Here is a 20,222-nt window from a genome sequence, read left to right on the forward strand (position 1 = left end):
GCGACGGCTTATGTAAAGCGTAAGCGACAGGGGAGCAAAACATCGCAAATGGGTTATTCAGCACCGGTGCGAGGGCGCGACTTTCTCACCGTTGTATTTTGAGCCAGCCGCAGAGGGTGACACTCGTCTCACTCGAATTAAATGCACACTCTCATCCGGTGTAGTTTGCCCGGCGCCAACATGACAAGTGGCTGTTGTTTGGAAAGACACCTAGCGATGACAGAAGTGTTTGTGGTGTGATATTCGACCTTAATGCGCTGCTCCTGGCCAGCAGTGTGTTTTCAGAAGGCAGGAGAGAGAGAGAGAGAGAGAGAGAGAGAGAGAGAGAGAGAGAGAGAGAGAGAGAGAGAGAGAGAGAGAGAGAGAGAGAGAGAGAGAGGAGAGAGGAACTATTACATTTTTTACATGTGTAGTCATTTATAATTACTTTCATAACAATCAACAGGGAAAACAGTGATAAGATGAATAATTGAAGCAAATTTGCATAATTGAAGCGCAGGGTTGTAAAGAAGCTGAAAAAGGATGTAATCACTTTCCAAAAAAATGCATATCTATCTGTGATCAGATTGTTTCTATGGGCCGATATTGATAAAAGTTTATAAATGACGAGTCGATTTTTAAAGAGCACATCGCTTCAACACTTGCTTCAATTGGCCGAACAGTTAGTATGAAACATTCGACGCATTTTGTCAACTATAAGTCGAATGAATCTTTGTTCACAGATTACTTACTGCTCGTTTTATCGTTAACCTGCTCTTCTATGAGGTTTAATTGCGTGGAGAGATATCTATTCACTATTTCATTGAATTGCCACCAATTCATTGACATTCCAATGGAGTGCGGTGGATTTGTGCGACAAGAAACAAATTGGTTTTGACCGGGATAATCTCATTAGTCCGATAAATTGAGATTGCACATAATGAGATTGCAGAATTGGCTGGGAATATGCCAATGTCATGGAGCTGAATTAGGAAATGATGTAATCAAGGATGTCCGATATCCTATATTTTTAATGGGTTATAGGTACGTAGCAGACTATTTTACTCGCGAAACGGAAAATATTACTTTATCCATGTGACCAGAACAGTATTCAAAGGTATTATGAAAGCATAACCTCTTCACTAAGTGAGCAAGTCCAAAATTGAACTTAAAGCAGGCTCGCTAATTCCACTTTTCAGGCTAAAAATGCCTATAAAGGAGAAACAATTGTATCGCCATGTGGCAGTTTACACACGGTCTCCTATCACAAGGTACAGCTGTTGTTTCGTTTATTGTTCTCATGTGTTAACAATGCATATCATATTCATTATGCACGGTGCACACCCTAACCGTGAGTAACATAATATCGCTACACATCATCTGCAAGCTCATAATCGGCATACAACGTGGTGTGAACAAACCCCGCAGTAATTCTGATGCGGTTGCAAAAACGCTGTGGATCTCCCGGCTTTGTAAGAAGCCCGGCGGCCGGCAGTGCTAACTTACCAGAAGTGCGTAACTTACATCAGCCGGATTCAGCGTTGCCGAACGCAGGAAAAACATCTGATATAAAGCACAGGCCGAATGGCGTCTTAATTACCTTAATGAGGATAGGAGCTGAGAGGGAGACCAGAAAGAAACAAAGAGAAAAAGTGTGTTAGAGAAAGAGAGAGGAAAAGGATAATAAAGAGATGGAGAGAAGAAAGAATTAAGTGGTCACGACCTGGCGAATAGGTAAATTTCGACTAGCAAGGCAGATGGACTCTGCTGGCTTGGAAAGGACATTATCCATAAAACTGAAAGAAAGAACATTTGGCTTTTGAAAGAAAAAATATTGAACCGAGAACCAATTTCGGGACGGGTATTACCCGTACGGAGGAGATCGAATCTCGACGGTCTTCAGATACATGCATCGTGCAGCTTGTTCAGTGTCTAGAACCGTTCCAAAATTTATTCATGGTTAGAATCAAATAAAGTAAGCTCTTTAGCCTAAACTATCATCATTATGCCCGGTTACATAGCATTTTTGTCGGGGCTGTTGCTCACTTCTTCTGCAATAATTTTAATGCAGTACTTTTCGTATATTTAGATGAGATCATTGTGTAAATTGCAAAGCGTCATTGGCATGTTTTGCAACATCACAGGCGGAGCTAGAGGCTTGCAACTATCCCTATGTAAACGCGGCTGTTGTTATATTCTGATGTAAACGAGCCCTCTGACAACGCAGGCCCACCCACGTAGCATGCGCTTTTCAAGAAAGGGTGGTCAAATCGAACTGTTCCACTCTGCTCTCTAAGGACAGACTTGCACAGGCATTGGCGTGACGACCGTGTCATGGCTCTGGAGCATCGCTGGTTTTGAATATTCATGCCCAAAATTACGTGCATGCACCTCATTCATCAATGCCCGGCCGAAGGAGCGCAGGGGATGTTTTATTCAGTTTTACGTCCGGCGAGTGGCCTTGTCGGTAGACACTTAAGAGGCGTTGGGTTAAAAATGGACCGGCAAGAGACCATAGCGAGCAATTACTAAGCATAGAGTAATTCAGAACTCCACGAAACTGTTGTGTACAAAAGATAAACCGCGGTTGAGCACTTCTATGTATGTGTGTACAGTGTGTCTAAAAAGAATGTACCGTCGCCACTACGTGGCGCTGGTGTCGCGAGCCGGTAGTTGGCTGAATCCGCACCAGACCACACATTCCCAGGCGCTAGGTGACAGCTGCGCAGCGGCCGGTAGTAGCGTAAGCCCGAACCTTCGTGACACGACCCCGGGGGGGGGGAGGGAGGGGAGCGGGCGGGGCAGCGCGTGTAGGGAGGGGTGCTCCAGCAAGCTGGCAGTTGTCGCGGCCAAAGGTCAAGGGGTCACACACCAAGCGAACGGACGCTGATGTGGGTTCGTGGGGATCATGAACTTGTGTGTGGTAGGTGCGTCTTGCGATGCACGGGTGATACGCCAGGTCTAAGCCAAAGGATTCAGGGGAGAGCTGAAGAAAACACCTGGTCAACTACGGCGAATAATAGTGCTGAAAAATGGAAAGTATGGGTCAATGCAAGCCTTCATGACTATAAACAACTTTCTGAGGACGCAAAGGCCAGCATTGAATAACGATCTCCGGATCGAAATTAGCAATGATTTATAATTAAATGCCGAACTAATAGCGCTGCAAAACCCTCCTAGTAAATTGTCAAGTCGGATTATACCCACTTGAATTAAACTGTCCTAAATAAAATTGTTAATTAACTTTCTAACACTGACTTTCTTTATCATACGATAAGTATGGACCAAGATTCAGCATCTTCCGCGTTCAAACAATCACCTGTAAGGCTAGAACATTAATGGCCAGGTAAAAACATGGTCGGGATTTGATTAACCGGATTATAGGTCGATTTTTTAGTCGGGATTTGATAAGTCAGATTTTTTTTTATGCCAACCGCATTTTTAAGTCAAGTCAGGTCACTGATCTATGACGTCATCAATAAGCAGTCCTAAAATGAACTGTGTGAAACTGTCCTAAACTGTCCTCAACATTTTAGGACTGTGTGCACACTCCTAAAATGTTCAACTTCGCTACACCCTCAGTGCAGAGCTTTCATAGGGAGATGAAACTTACAGGATCTTATAGTATGATCAAGAGTCTCACAACTTGTATAAATGTATATCTCGGATTTTCTGAAGGGTCGCCTGAGATCAGGTCAGTCTCTCACCATGAAAAGTCAGGGGAATATGGAAATTGCTAGTTTGGTCCGGAAATGATATACAACTATCTCAAATTCTCAAGCACACGGAATCGTGATTTCATGCGCTCCTTGCAAGGTCTGATGCTTTAATTTTGCTTTGTTGATCTTGCGTGACGTCATTTATCACGTAACCAAGGGTATCAGTTTTTCGTCAATAACTCCCGATCAACTAAAGCTACCGAGTCGATAAAGCCACTAATGGACATGAAAAGACCTGCCGAATCGATTGATATGCAATATGACCTCCTTTGACCAGCTTCGTGACCTGACGGGCTGTGACCTGACCTTGACCCGAGGTTAACACCTTAACTCTCGCCCATATTGGTGTTTTTCCAGCCGCAAACGTATAAGGGGGGGGGGGGGGTCCGTTGGACCCTCCCTTGCCGTTTCGCCCCTGATCGAGCTAGAGCTTCGCGGAAAAAACGAGCGTGTTGGCCGTGACGAGAGGAAGTCGATGATACCCAATTTTAAGGTCCTAGGTCATCGGTTGACTTTCCAGGTCAGGTCAATGACCCAAAAGTCGGGAAAATCGGGCCTGTTAGAAAGTCATAAAGCGTGGCTGCTATGGGGTTTTCGGGGTGCTGATCACTAATATCATGGTAGTTTGGATCACAGATGATATCTTCATGCATTTAGGCCAGGTCGGGTCAGGTCAGGTCAGGTCAACCAGTAAGGGTATTCGTAGTAGGTGGCAACCGCCTCTGGCAGCTTCGCAACATGTTACGAGGGCACCAAAACTACTTCGTAAATGTTCATATGGCTGCTAAATTCGAATTCAGCTCCTAAAACTGGCCTAGAAACATGTAAAATTCGAAAAAAGTGAACCGAGGTCATCAAAGGTCAATGACCTGACCTGACCTTCCGGTGACCTTGACACCCACCCTAATGCATAGAAGCAACATCATATCCCATGTTTGAACGCTTAAAACCACGAAAAGACTGCAAACGCGCCGCTAATGCGAGCCGACATACGCCGAATCGCGATTCCGGCCAAACATGGTCTCAAAAAGTAGGTCGCAGGTCAAATGTCATTAAGGTCAGGGTCATGACAATTTCAGGGTGGGTGTAAAATTGATTAACGCGAGAGTAACGAAAGTTTCGTCGCGATCGGCCGCTTTTTACGCCAGTTATTCGCAAAAAACCGAGGGAGGGGGTCCGTTCGACCCCCCCCCCCCTCTATACGGGCAAGGGTTAAGTTGATCTCACCCGAAGAAAAAGTATACCATTCGACACGCTTGAGCTAGATAAACACGATGCTGCTAAAATCGCGGATCTGCGATCATTTTTAGCGAAGTTATTTACCAAAAACCGAACCTGTGCCTTGGGCCACTTTACCTGACCTCCGAAGTCATCGGCTGATCCTGGTCCTTAAATCGGAGACCAATCGCTGCATTTCGTAACGACGCAGACGATCGTTTCTTTCGTGAGGCTCTAGCTCAATTAGGGGCGAATCGGCGAAGGGGGTTGTTTCCTCACTTCAACCCCCAACGTCCCTCGGTATTCAGAAAACCTGAAGGTCCGGTGAGGGTTAAAACGTTTCTCCTGAACGAGGAAGAAATGTAAAAGTCAAAGCTCTATAGACGTCCTGTAAAAGTGGCCATAATAATAAATTCGTTAGAAATAAGATGCTTTTTAAACGACTTCCTCATATAACATCGGGTGCTGGGACCAATCTTATAAACGCTTTAGAATGGACAGGGCGTCACTGGCTAAAGTTTGGGTGCAGAAAACGGCTATTACCTAAATGCAAAATGGTTTTCATGCATTTCAGTCAATTGTATATTGTCGGTCCCAGTGGCCGAGCTAAAAAAAAAATCGGTAGTGTTTTGCATCTTTTACGCCCTAAGAAACTACACCATCTATCGAAGTGGGCGGGCTTATTTGAATGGGAGGGCGCATTATGCACGAATCGAGTGCTTTCGTTTATTTTGGACTGTATTTTACCACATCCACTGCTGGTATCACTATTAATATTATCTAATGCCGTGAATACGACAGCATTCCATTTATAAGATTGGGCCAATGGAGTCGCGCCCCGCGAGCTCGGTTTTCCGCTGGGCCGCTACAGGCCAGGAAGTCGGTCTTCGCCTGAGGGCAGGACAAAGGTCAGCGAGGGAGCGCGGGGTCAGCCAGGTATCGCCAAGTGCCGAGCGGATGCCGCTCCCTCCCCTCTCTTCCCCTCTTCTCCCCTCCCCACCTCGGTATAGATGGGGAGGGACCGAACTGCCAATGACATGCGAGCGGTCAAGGCCGCTCGCGCGGCAGCGACCCTGGCGGCCGGATGCCGCAACTGGGATTCAGCCAAGTTACCGATTCGCCTCCTGTGGGAGAGCCAAACCAGGGGACATACTTTTTAGATATACTGTACGTACATACGTTACTAAAGTTATTTTATTACGATGTGTCACAGATAACAATATTTCTTATTGTCTTTTAAAAACAGTCAGGGGTTTTGGAAATAAATCCCTCTTATGTGCAAGTCACATTTCTGAACGGAATTGTTTGCGTTTCGCCAAAGAACCCCATCAGAAATATTTTAGCGAGTCTAAAGCGGAAAACAAACGGCTGCGATGACGAACCTTGTTATTGGAAATGCCAACGGAGAGATTGAAAATATAGCCGTCCATTCTGTGGCATATGAATTTAGCCAGAAATGTCCGTGTTATTGACAGGAGCAAAACTGGGGAAATTTTGCAGCATTGAATTAGTGAAAGCTGCGTTGAAGCTCCCCAGACTTGACAACATAGGGTAAATTGTTTCAAGACCAATGTGATTTAGGTGCTAAGCAAATATGCAAGGGATACTTTGCACTTATGGTCACAAAATTCACGTAATTAAAGTTATTGTATGTAAATGAAATGGTGGCTACTAGTGCAAAGAATGAAAAGAATTATGACATGCGGGAAAAAGACGCAAGGAAGTTCAAATTCTGTCGATAAATGATAAATAAACGTCCGATACATTGAGCATTTTTTTTTGTCGCTGCCCGACGATTTCCATTTTGTTACGGCACAAAAAAAAATCTACCACAGAAATCGATTACATGGGTTAACAAGATAATTCAGCAACTGCTTTTGAATAAGATAGGCAATAACATTATCTTAAGCATACAAAATATTGTAGGTATACAATATTTGCACCCCATTGGGTGCAAGTAGCACCTAATCTGTGAATCGCAGACGAAAACGGGTTCCTGTAACTCACCTTGCATCTTCGGCTCTGACGAATAGGATCACACCCCGCGCCATCGGCTTCTTCTGCAGGTTCATGATGATGTTCTCGAAGGTTTTGGCCGTAGCATCCCGCGGCACCTTTTCTGTCACTGCTATGCAGATGTTCCTCTCGGCAGCCTGGCGGTGGAACGCGTCCATGCCGCTCTCTCCATAGGAGCCCTCGGACGCGATTGTGCTGACGTAGGACCAGTTGAACAACTGCACCATGTCCACCAGTGCCGTGGCCTGAAACGTGTCCGGTGGTACTGTCCTCGCGAAAAATTCGAACCGTGATTTATCGCTTAGCGCCTGTGCGGTGGATGCTGGCGAAATTTGTGGGATACGGAACAGTCTAAACAGGTTGGCGACGTTGATGGAAATGGTACTATAGGAGCCGCCAACCACTCCACTAACCGCCTTAGAGCGATATTTGGGCCGAGGCGTGGACCGGTCGGCGCACTCGAAGGCCACCGTGTCCATGACGTCCAGTGGCGCCTTGATGAAGGCCAGCGACTGGTTGAGGGCGTACGTGTCGGTGCTGCACGTGTCCAGGATGTTGACGCCGATGGTGGTGTGCGGCAGCAGGCGGCGGTCGCTGTTGATGCGGTCCACGGCGAACAGCATGGCCTCGAGCCGCTGCAGGCCGCGGTTGTACAGTTTGGCGCTGCACGGCGTGCCGTCACCCTTCTCGTGCACGGGGAACAGGCCGCCGAGCACCAGGTCACCGTCCAGCAGCACCGAGTGCTGACCGAGGGCCGGCGGGACCAGCAGCAGCAGCAGCAGCAGCAGCGGCAGCAGCGGGCCAGACGACAGCCACGCTCTTCCCAGCACCATGCTGTTGCAGCCGCGCCGACGGCCACCTATGCGCCGTGACGTTTCGCAGGTAAGCTCGTCCACAGGAACTCTGAAAATATAGCATGCCTGATAGTAAAATCTGCAATGCCCGCTATCTATTTAAATGTATGCATGGGCATTGTTGCTGTATGTAATATGTTTTTATAATTGTAATTATCCCGCACCGTAGACAGTGTTTACAATTGCTTCACGTGATAAGGTAGAAAATTATCAGATCTCGTTTAACTGATTTATTAGACGTCTAGACGTTTAACAAACTGTTAAATGTCTCGTAAACATTTCGTCTAGTCTGCATTATGTCGTATTTTTTATACAAAATGTATTTTTTACCTTTAAGTGCCCGAAATATATCGGCGGTACGGGATAAATTTATTAAACCGCTCGTAGGAAGACAATTTTTTTTAACGCTCGCCTATCGGCTATACGTTTTAAAGATTTGTTTTACCTACTCGCGGTTTAATATATATTCATGACCATGCTCCTGACCTTTAAACTACCCTTCTGGTTGTTTTCGTTTTGTTTCAAATCAATTTGATAAGACAAAAGACCGCGAAAATTTGAAAAATGACGGCACCATAGGTGGCTTTGGTATCCGAAATGTGTAGGTTCAGGTGGCTCTATAAATCCCGTGTTGTGTTGATCAGGGGCAGAGCCTGGGCACTGGGGGCTAAAGCCCCTTGCCGAAAAAAAAATATTCCGCCCTGCGGATCGACGGATCTGGGGGCCGCAACTGCAGTAAAATCAATTTATCCATAAACAACATCAGAGTATGAAAAGAGGCAGATGACGCCGTCTTCAATTTTCACGATAGGCGCCCCAACAGTGCATTTTGCCGCCCCTGTTATGGTGGAAAACATACCGCCACATTCCATTGGCCCCTGGCCGAAGAAAATCCTGGACCCATCCCTGATGTAGATAAAGAGAACACACGTATAATGTATCTTTTTAGTTCGGAGTGGACACGAATTAAAATGTTTGACGATGGCCCTATACAGGGTGACAAGACACCTATCGATTTCTGTGCGTTAGCACAGCACACAGTGCACTCAGAACGCAGTTGGCACTTTAGCAGGTGTACTAACACCTGCCTCGTCAATTGTTTTACTTATGCACAGCATCTATCGACGGATATTTTCTGGGTCCGAACACTCAGCGAGCACCCCCTTAGCGAGCGAGCGCACGTCACGACGTTCTGCGGTCGTGGCAGGATACTCATCAATCAGCCAATGCCAAATGGACTGAGAGCACATACGGTGTGTGGCACAAACTTCGGGCACTATACCAAACGCTAGGAACGACGTTTAGAAGACAGTTGATCGAGTTGTGCCATTTGTTCCAGATACCTATGAACTTCCCAGTCTAGCGTCGCGCTGAACAGGTTTCGTCGCCTGATGGATCGTGTCTGTTTGCCTTTTACCGTATTGGACAGTGTTCGATTCGCTGCGGGTCAGTTTAGAGTGCAGCTGCACCAGAGCAAATTATGCATCACCTGCTGGGTCAGGTGGTAGTTGATGTTCAAAACACTTGCTGTGCATAGCTATGATGATATCGAATCGATGCGTCACTCTGTTCCTGGTGCGTCATATTGTCTTTGTGGGCGTGCCAAAATCGCATAAGAAATTCCTTCCTTTGGAAACCTGCGCAGCTGTTGGTTAACCCACGACATCAATAAATCCCACTCCCATCAATGTTCGTTAGGTAATCAATTGGCTCGTTGTATGGGCTGTGAATGTGCGCATAAGCAATCACCGTCATTTATGCAGACCAGACATGTAGGTAATTACCCTAAATGAATAGTGGTGATGGAGAGTAATGGAATGGCAAACATAAACAAACATATAATAGTCTACCCGACACACAAAAAAATATGTAGTGCCAGGTGGGGAGGATGCCGTCTTGGAACGCGTGAATAAGGCAAATAATTGGTAGGGGAGATCCGTGTAAGACGCCCAGGGTCGGTAAGAGGCCCCATCGCTTTTTTTACCAAACCAATAATGTTATTTATTTTTTAATGTTCTTGTAAAGCAGAAGCCCTCTTGAAACAACAACTCACGAAACCTGAGGTATCAGGTGCGTCGCAGCGACTTTTGGTAAGCCTGTTTCTGCTTTTGCCCCTTTACTTGCTAGATATATGCATCTTTATCACCCTTATATATCTGAAAAAAACAATGGCTATCAAATGCAATCTTTTCTCATCGAAATTGTCACATGTTAGCTTCAGAATAGACCATGTTCTGGTGCGCTGCAAATGTCTCATAAACCATAAATATTGTGGACGTTAAAACACTGTATTTTTTTAAGAGGCCCTCCCTTCGAGGACGATAAAACGCCCCCCGATAAAAAAAACGCCCCCGATGCTAAAACGTCTGCACCTGCGGCAGGGGTGGCATTATTTTTTCAAGGAGTTTGTTTTTGTTTCTTTTTTCTGGTTCTTTTCTTAGAGGTTATAGGTACAATTTTCGTTGGTCATCAGCGTTTGGTTGTGCTAGTTTTCGCATTGTTCGAGCGCTTTTGAAGTGTTATTGGTTTCGATAACACCGTATTTGCTTAGCTTTTCGAAATAAAAGGCCTTGCAGCTGTGTTCGCAAAGCGTCTTTTACAAGTCGACTTGACTTTTAAAACGCCCGAGGGGGGGGGGGGGCGTCTTACCATACCCATAGTGTAAGAGGCCCTTTTGCAACTTTTTCCAAAATGTTAAAGTTTACGGTTTGTGTACCCACTAGATTCATTTTGAATGCAAATATGTATGGGAAAATGATGCATGCTCACAGCGCATGCACACGTTAGCGCTTAAATATTATCAGTTGTCTAAAAATAGTAACTGAGCTTAAGGGGGGGCCTCCTGCACCACTCTCCCTAGCGATGGGTGGATAAGTTGATAACATAAGTGTTTAAAGGGTTATTAACAAAATAAACAAAACGTCACCCCTACCACAGCTACGCTTGTGGAAGCACATAAAAATTTGCTAAGAAAGGTGTAAATAAATCGGGCAATATGATTGTGCGTTTGGTTAGTCGCTTAATTGAATACTCGGATGAAAAATCAAAATTAAAGCAAAATCTACAAACAGTGCTAATGAAGTGTGCATTGGCTGGGCGCCCGTTATATGATCAGTGCCACGGCTATTCATGCTTAAAGTGTGTCTCAGCCCATATACCGGTGAGTAGTAGCTGCGTTCGAGGGAGCCAACTCACACCGGTTGTAATGTTTATGCCGGTATGAATCGCACCCTGACCCATCCCAATAGGTCCTCACACCCATACCATGCAGTGACAACCACGCACTGCGCGCCCATTTGGGTTAGCGAGTGGCTATGGCCACCGGTGGTGTATGTGCCATCGGCCGGCGCATGGTCAACTCAGTCAACTCAATTATCCCCGGTGCGGATCAATGACAGCAGCCACGCTATTTTGCCCCGCGCCCTGCGGCTTTTCAGACCACACAGCAGCTGTATTGACAGACCGATCCCACTCAATGATTGGAAATCGGATCCGCGCTGGTAACTAACGCAGCTCTGACACCAATTCACTCGCAGTGGTTCTGCAACTGGCAGTGAATGACATTATGGGGTACCGCTATATAGCAAGCAATGCATTAGCCGAGCAATAACTCTTCAAGAGGTCGAGAAATGTGTTTCTCATTCGTGCAGCGAAAACCTATTGGCGACGCAATCTAACACTGTCACAGACACGGAATTCAATCAAAGGCAAGTGGCAATGAATGGTGAGTGCTTGGCGACCCGGAGTACCATACTGAAGCGAGGGAAATGCCGAGATTTACATTGCACCTCCACTAAGCTAAATAGTGACGCTTTGAGCAATGATTGGATATAAACACTCCAAAACAATGCCAGTCCCGGCTGTTTAGATTTGGTTTAGAATTAGATATCAAGCCGGCTGTCAGAAAGCGTTGGCTCGTTAGAATGAGCTCCAGTCCCGTGGGGAATTAGTTAGGAAGTTGTCGATTACTTCCCGGCTGAGTGTGTGTGATACGGGCCCGAACGAACCGACTTCGCAACGCGTGGAACAGGCAAACAAGCGCTAGTTGTCAATCAAGAGAGTTCAGAAGTCACAGAGTGCGTAGTCTCAGATTGTTCTTCTTCTTGTCAAACGTGCCTCTTAACTTCAAAAAATAAAGTTGAATATCGCTATGACTATGAGTGATAAGAAATGCCCCCTGCATTTTTTTTTTGTAGCAAGGAGAGAAATAACTGCCTCTGTTTCATCGATGTTTTTTTTTGGGTTTTTTTGGGTGTTAGTCACCACAAGAAATATTATTTCTGCTATGAGTTGTTGATAAGTTTGAAAGGACAGGCAATAGGTAGGTAGTTGTTTTGCGCTATTGACATACAACAAACATAAGCCTAAGTTTCCAAGTAAGAAACCATTGCTTTGGACACAACCTTTCAAATCATTATTATCATTTCCCAAGTTTTACCGTGTTTTCACTGACATACATTTGAGCGTAGGTAATATGCGTTGTTCTCAGATATAACAACATTTTAGACAGCTGATTTTAGTAAGATCAATTTGACTGATTTTTACGTTGTTTCAAACTGACATTTTTTAATTGCAGTCCATCTCTAAAAAGTTCATTGGGTCACTGCAAAAAGTCATAATAGCACCGCATTCCAAATTAAAATAATTAGCAAATAATTACATTTACAGAATGCACAAAAATATAGCCAATCCTCAGTGAATCACCTGTAGATAACATTGACATTAATCCACCCTCCGTTTGCTTACCTTATATTTTCTTTTCAACCTCAAAAGCCGACCGTCTTCGGTCGTGTCGGGTCGCCGTGGAGCTGTACCGGCCGGCCCCCCTGTATCGGCGCGCCTCCCGCGGCCGCCGCCACCGCCGGACTGCACCGTCGGCGACCCAGACCGTCGACTGCGACGCCGACGGGGCGGCTGTCGCCACCGACGGTCACCTGAGAGGGCGAAAGCCGACACCTGGCCCGCCCGCCTCCCCGCTGTGCCCCTCCCAGCCAGCTGGTCGGGCGTCGCGACAGGCAGGGTCGGAATCCGATGCCGAGGAGAGGCTAGGATCTTCCGCCGAATTATGGACAGCCAGTGGTCGATAAAACTTCCAACGTGCCAACGCTCGTTGGAGCAAGATATTAGCAATACCTACTTGGAAGAGCTGGAGACAGTCCGCCCGTCTACATGGATGCTTCCGTACGCCTAAAATACAGCATTGACTTATGACTTTCTAATCGTCCGGTGCTGTTATCGGCTGCTCGGTACCGCGTGTATATACCTATGTTCCCTCATTCACTCCTGGTCACCCTTCGGTCACCCCTCGCTGGGTCGGGCCAGTCGGCTATTTTTATCCTCTTCCCGGCTAGGCCACCCGCTAAGCTCCCGCCGCACACTGCACAGTGTGGCCGAAGACCAGTTTAGCGCGAATTTAATCCCAGCGCCGCTCGGATCCACTGAAAATGGTTCTCTGGTTCCAAAACTGACGTTTACCCCTCACCGGACCTATTGGTTTTCAAAATACCCCCCCTTCGCCGGCCGAAGGGGGGGGGGGGGTACGACCCCCGTCGCTGTTTGGCCCTTGATGAAGCTAGAGCCTCGCGGAAAAAACGAGCGTGTGTGCCGTTACGAGACGCAGCAACTGGTATCCGATTTTAAGGTCTCAGGTTAACCTGTGACCTCTGAGTTCAGGTCAAGTGGCCCAAGGCACGGATTCGTTTTTTATTAATAACTTCGCGAAAAAATGCCGCAGAGTCCGCAATTTTGGCATCATCGTGTTCGCCTCGCTCAGGTGCGTCGAATGGTATACTTTTTGTTCGGCTGAAGTCAACTTAAGGTGTTGACCTCGGGTCAAGGTCAAGTTAGAGCCCCCCAGATCACGAAGTTGGTCGAAGGAGGTCATGTTGCATATCATTCGATTCGGCAGGTCTTCCTGAGTCCATTGGTGGCTTTCCCGACTCGCTAGCTCAATTTGATCAGGAGTTATTGACGAAAAACTCTTATTATCCTAGTGACGTCATAAATGACGTCACGTAAGGCCAATAATGCAAAAGTGAAGCATCGAACCTTGCAAGGAGTGCATGAAATCACGATTCCGTGTGCTTGAGATAGTTTATTAGGCTGGAGCCTGTTCGGCCGCGCCGCCCCCCACCTTGGTCAGGTCACGCCGGGCGGCCGACTAGACATGTTCAAAGCTGAATTGACGGCAAATAGGCAAAAAGTGGCAGCTGAAACTTGCTCGCTTATGTTCAGAAATGTGCGTAGAGTTCAGCCATGCCCTATTCGTCATATCCATTTTTATCCATTTTGACATTTTCCAACTTCTTTATGAAATACTATTGTGAGAACGATACACATGCAGGGCTCCTGTTCTAACTCATTAAACTCAGAAACCATTCATTGAAAAGCTACCATGATAGCAGAAACAGCTTCATCATGAATTGTGCTATCCGGTGATATGCTATTTTCTCATATATCTTCTCGAAGCTTCCGTAAAATTTACATTGAAAACTGGACATATTTCTCAGTACCATAGCCCGATTTCAGGAACCGGAGCGTGGGTCTACTTTCGGCAGGGATATAAGTCCTCAAATGATAAAGTGGCTTAAAAATAAGGTTCTATCCGATAACTTCGGACAATTTCCTACCCATTGATAGGTATAAATAACAGTTTATCGAAAGTCGGGTTTTTGATTAAATTCGCGCTAATCTGGTATTCGGCAAGACTGTGCACTGGTCGGAAACGCCCTCACGAGAGGCCACGGGCGATTCCGGAGTTTCGGATTTTTTTTTATGTAGATCGATTTGAAATTGATCAAATTATTATAATTAGGCCAAAAAAAACTAATCCGGGTGACCAAAAATAACTGTAATCAGCCCCCGAAGATGGGGTATCCCAGAACTCGGAAACTGACGCGGAGCAAGAGGTTTCTTGAGCCGGATATTCAGAGTCTTATTGCTGATAGACACCAAATTGAAATCCCACATATTATGCATCAAAATGTTTGTTATGAAGTTTCCGACTGGTCAGTGCAAATTTTTTGGTATACTTTTTCCCCAACTACGATCTACTGTAGCTTTTTTATGAGGGCTCTCTTAGAGTGATTCTGGAATATAACTGCAAAGTTTAGGTAAGGAAACAACAGGTAGTCCCATCTAGTCCCACTCTGATTTTTTGTGAGATGAAGCAGGATTTAAATTTACACCAGGGTAACATAAAAGCTAACTGCGCATATTTGCGCAAAATTTGCAGGAGCCGCTATTCCTACCCAACTACCGCCCGCCCCGCCCCAGTTTCGGCTCGGCCGCCGCGCCCGGCTTACGCTGACCTGTGTGGCCTGCGGCCCTGCACGCATCCATGCGTAGTTGACTGGTCATTAAAAACAGACGCGCTTGAGTTTATGAATTTTGTGGAAAGCGCATACAATATGGTTTTATTATTGCATTTATGTATGTATTGACATCAAAAGCCTTCTACGTATTGCGTGGCGATTACGGCTTGCATTTAGAGAACCTTGCTATTAGTAACCATCACTCGGCTGAAGAAAGTGGAAATTGAGACCTTCGTGAATATAAGACGCTGCGAATATAGGACACCTGTCACTGGCGTCAGGTTACCTTGGGCCGTCTTTTTACATTAGATCACAATTCCGGTATTTAGCCCTGGCCGGACCGATTGGTTTTCTTTATTGACCGGGGAGGGTTGATACAACTCCCTCGCCGTTTCGCCTCTAATTGAGCTAGAGCCTCGCGGAAAAAACGAGCTTGTGTGCCGTTATAAGACGCAGCAAGTACTACCCGATTTAAGGTCTTAGGTCAGCCAGTGACCTCTTAGGTCAGGTAAGTGCCACAAGGCACGGGCTCGGTTTTTGGTTAATTACTTTGCCAAAAATGGTCGCACTGCCGCGATTTTGGCATCATCGTGCTTGTCTAGCTCAGGAGCGTCGAATGCTATACTTGGTGTTCGGGTGAAGTCAACTTAAGGCGTTAACCTCGGGTCAAGGTCAGGTCGGAGCCCCTCAGGTCACGAAAATGGTTGAAGGAGGACATATCGCATATCACTCGATTCGGCAGGTCTTCTCGAGTCCAATGGTGGCTTTCCCGACTCTCTAGCTCCATCTGATCAGGAGTTATTGACGAAAAACTTGTATGGCCTTACTGACGTCATAAATGACGTCACGCAAAGTCAACAATGCTAAATTGAAGCACCGGACCTTGCAAGGAGTGCATGAAACCATTCCCGGTGCCCGAATAGCAGCTTCCAATTTCCCTTGTTCACTTAAAGTGGTGCTAAATCCTGTATTATACTCAATTATGACGTCATAACTTAACAGATTCACGTCATATATTTAGTGCTTGACATCCAAATGATAGCTTACATATGACAGAGAAGGTATGCAAAGTTTTATGAAGTTTGCTTCACTAGTTGTGGAATAACAAGCAAAAAACTTTTGCGGAAAGGCCGCTGGCCTCTCGCTGGAGCGTTTCCGACCAGTGTGCGCCGTGCCGCGCCGTCTGCGAGGGACCTGACCCTCCTGCCGGCAGAGGTTTCTCCAGGTGTCTCCAAGGAGCCATCGTAGCGCTAAGGGTGTGCTCCGCATACACATGCATTGATTTTCGCCCTTACTAGCAGGGCCGCTGGCACGCGTTGGCAGCGCCCCGCGGGCATTTTTTCACTTAGGGTCATTTTGTGGTAAGGAGGATCAGAAAATCACCCTTCCAACTTTCTCCAGGCCTGGGTGTTTTATCGAGCGCGCCTGAAAACGCACAGTGGATCGGAATCACACTTCGTTTGCGTTACTTCGTATAAGGTAATACGATCAAAAGTGCGCTCTTTTCTCAATCAATAAGGACAAGTGCGTTAAAACACACTTATAAAGTTTTAAGTTAAAAGCTTTAAAATGCTAAATTTCAACATTTCTACGCTGATGATAATCGTTAGTTGTTTCAGACTTTGGCATGAAAACGTAGGCATTCAGATCCACCGTGTGACCGGTCACCGTATGCAGTAGTGTGATGGTGTGAGTTGGGGAGTCAAGGCCGTGTGGGGAGAAGGTGAGGAGATGCCGGTGTGCCGACGCGGCAATTGGCAGTGATTAGACAGTTGTGCATGCATTGTTCATCTAGCATATCATTTGCTTGGGCAAATTTATAGGCATGGCGCCTGTTTATCCGTCTAATTCAAAGGAAAGGTGTGAGTACCAATACTGGTCGTACTTTTCATAGTCATAGTCCAGGTCCTGAAATGACTGGCACCTGAAATTTTCAGGATATGTCGCAAGAGGCTCATTCCCAGACGTGCCAAATTTTGCGGCGCTACGCGACACCACCTTTTACGCTATTCGCGAAAAAAAAAACTTAGGAAGGCTGCATCCCCCCTCCCGCCAGGCGAGGGCTAAGTTGGAGACAGTGATGGGACTAAGATGTTCGTTGGAGCAACTCCAAGCATTTTATCGACCTCTGTGGACAGCGGGAAAAGTTATGGTTTCTCTCATATCCCGGGTGTCTATCGAAAATAAGCTGGTCGGGTTAGAGATGTGAATAGATCATCAGAGTTGCTCTGACAAATATGGATATTGAACAGTTTGGATAAACTTCCAACGCCCAACTAGTATCCTGAACTATGTGTTCCGGGTTCCCACAAAAGTAAATATCAATAAAGCAGCGCCCCTCCAAGCAAATTGGTAACTCAATGCGTCTGCTGATGTTGGGTCGCGGATTTACGACTGGAAGTCCGTGACCTGATCAGCTCTGATGTCCCATCGAAGCACCAGCCCCGAACCAGTGCCGAACACTCATAAACTGCTGAGCTGTTACCAGGGTGACTGGAGACTACGGTCGATTTTACTGCGGGGGTTATAGGCCAAGCGACAGGTCACAGAGACATATCCCGCGCCGGGCCGAGGGGGGTGTTCATGAACACCCCCCTGCGGTTTTTCGCAGATATCTCAAAAACGGCGGCGCTCCGCGCCGCCGTTTTTGGTACACCTGGTCGGGCATCTTTTCCGCACATGTTGTGCAAATTTCAGATCCAGGTCGCCTTAGGTCAGGTCACCAGGTCACGCCAAGTGACCTCACTTCAGAAAAATAATAATGCTCGTCATAGCTACACCGATTGATTGATTGCCTTGAAACTTTCAGCGATTGATAAGAGCAACAATATCTATAAAATGTATATCTCGGAATTTTGATATCGGTGACCTAAGGTCAGGTCAATTTTGCGACCTCTCCATTATAAGTCAATGAGAGAAAATTGAAAAGCGTCTGTTTTGCACGAACGCTATTCTAGACACTCTCAAACATCGAGATGTAGGTAAAATTGACACACTGAACCGGAAAATGGCAACTGTGACCCCTGGTTATGTCCCCCAGGTCATCTCAGGTCACGAACAGAATCTAAGTTTTTCGCTAATAACTTCTGATAGAGGCGTGCTAGAGCGCTGAAAACGCCTTAGATGTGTTCGGCTCGACGTTGCGGATCGACTGATATGCCTGACCTTTTCCGGTCAGGTCATGACCTTGACCTGAGGTCAAATTTTCAAGTTGACCTTTCAAGGTCAAATTATATTGTTGCGTTCACTCACCGAGCACTCGTCGATAACTGCCGCGTCCGTGCGGCGCTGGCCCGCGCGGAGCGGGACGGGGCTGTGACCTCCAGTACCCCGGGGCAAGGTCAGCTGGCGGTCGGATGATCGTTCGGTCACGCGCAGGGGCGGTCGCGCGCGCACAGTGAGGGGAGGCCGAAGTGTGACCGCCACACACCTCCCTCCCCACTTCCAGCTACATCTTCGTGTAGGTGAGCCGATCAGGCTCGTTGCGGTTTCGCAGCGGGTAGCGGTTCAGCTGCGGCGGGGAGCAGGTCTCAGATTCAGCAGGCTCCTCGGTGGGCTCATCCTCAGCAGCCCTCGGTCCGTGAGAACCGTCCGGTACCGCGCCATGACGCAGGTCTTCCACGGCCAGGTCCACGAACGAGTCCGGGCGGGTCTCGTCAGCCCGACGTGCAGGCGCCGGCGCCGGCAGGACGGGGGCCGGGGTGCCGGCGTCCGAGCTGCAGTCCTCAGAGAGCAGTCGGTCAGGCCTCACTGGACAGGCACGCAGGCGGTCGTGGTGCACGATCATAGACCGCCTCCTGCCGTCTACTTCCCTCACTCGGTAGGTCACTTCGCTCTTCAACTGGAGAACCTCGAACGGTCCTATCCACTTGTTGGACAGCTTCGGACTGACGCCTACCTTCCTGTTCAGGTTTGACACCATGACGAGGTCCCCCGGAGCGTGCTGACTGAACCTGACGGTCTGTTTCTGTCTGTAGGCGCGCCTGCTGGACTCAACCTTCTCCTTCACCTCATGGCGCAGCTCGTCCAGTTCTTGGAGGCGTGATGCTATCTGGCTGTCATCTCGGGCGCGACCTGCCGCGAGATCTGTTGGAGTCGTGGCCTCATAGCCGAGCAGCAGCATATGTGGAGTCTGTCCCGTTGTTTCATGTACGCTTGTCCGGTAAGCCGCCATGACCTCCGGGAGCCGTGCATCCCAGTCAGCGTGATTTGTCGACACGTAGGACCGGAGCATGTTGCCGAGTGTTCTCATGAACCGTTCCGCTTGCGGGTTTCCTTGTGGATGATGGGGAGTTGTCCGACTTTTCTGGATGCCGAACCTTGCACACAGCATGCGGAAGAGCTCAGACTCAAACTGCTTCCCTTGGTCTGAGTGGATCTGACGCATGGCGCCGAAGCGACAGATGATCTCGTCCATGAGGACCTTGCACACGCTCTCGGCGTCCTGACGCTCCATCGGGAACGCTTCCGTCCACTTCGTTGCCTGATCTGTGACAACGAGTATGTACTTGTTACCCCTCCGACTGGGCGAGAATGGTCCGCAGATGTCAACTGACACGAAGTCCCACGGCCGCAGCGGAACAGGCAACGGCTGATGTGGGGCCTTGTCGCGCTGGTCTGGCTGCTTCACCTGGAGACACACCTGACAGGAACGGCACCAGTCGGAGACATCCGCAGTCATCGTGACCCAGAAGAACCGGTCTCTTACCCTATCCAGAGTGCGCCTCCCTCCTTGATGGCCAGACATGGGGTCATCATGCGCCAGCCTCAGCACAGCCGGCACCAGGTGTGCCGGCACGACAACTTGCTCGCGCTCTCGGCCGCGGCACCTGTATCTGTTGATCAGTAGTCCGGCTTCGATCTTCAACGCGTCTCTTCTCCTCCAAAGCCGTCGTGCTCCTTCCGGAGCGGTCTGGGCGAGCCTGCCGATCGCGATGCCGTCCTTGACACAGCGCAGAGCCTCGTCCCGCTCCTGCTCCTCCGGTGTCACCAGAGCCGTGTCTGTCAGACGCACGGCGCTGACCGGCGCACGGGACAGCGCGTCGGCATGGGGAATGGACTTCCCGGCGACGTGTTGGATGTCGAGCTCGAACTCAGACAGCTTCAGAGCCCACCTGGCGAGA

At 47.8% G+C, this 20,222-nt stretch overlaps 1 protein-coding gene across 2 annotated transcripts in view; it reads right to left on the reverse strand.

The window, feature by feature from the left end:
* Positions 1-12,625, reverse strand: part of LOC122390187 (metabotropic glutamate receptor-like) — a 55,654-nt gene extending 43,029 nt beyond the window's left edge. The window contains exons 1-2 of one of the 2 annotated variants that reach the window (XM_043382902.1): positions 12,533-12,625; positions 6,924-7,835 (exon numbers count right to left, since the gene is read on the reverse strand). In XM_043382902.1, the coding sequence (XP_043238837.1) occupies positions 6,924-7,765 (842 nt within the window). In that variant the 5' untranslated portion in view covers positions 7,766-7,835; positions 12,533-12,625. Of the gene's footprint in view, positions 1-6,923; positions 7,840-12,532 lie in introns of those variants that run through there. The other variant, XM_043382903.1, reaches the window with a different exon arrangement.
* Positions 12,626-20,222: the final 7,597 nt, after the last annotated feature.

The sequence above is a fragment of the Amphibalanus amphitrite genome, unplaced genomic scaffold, assembly GCF_019059575.1.
Source record: "Amphibalanus amphitrite isolate SeventyFive unplaced genomic scaffold, NRLGWU_Aamphi_draft 000385F_arrow, whole genome shotgun sequence".
NCBI lineage: Eukaryota > Metazoa > Arthropoda > Thecostraca > Balanomorpha > Balanidae > Amphibalanus > Amphibalanus amphitrite.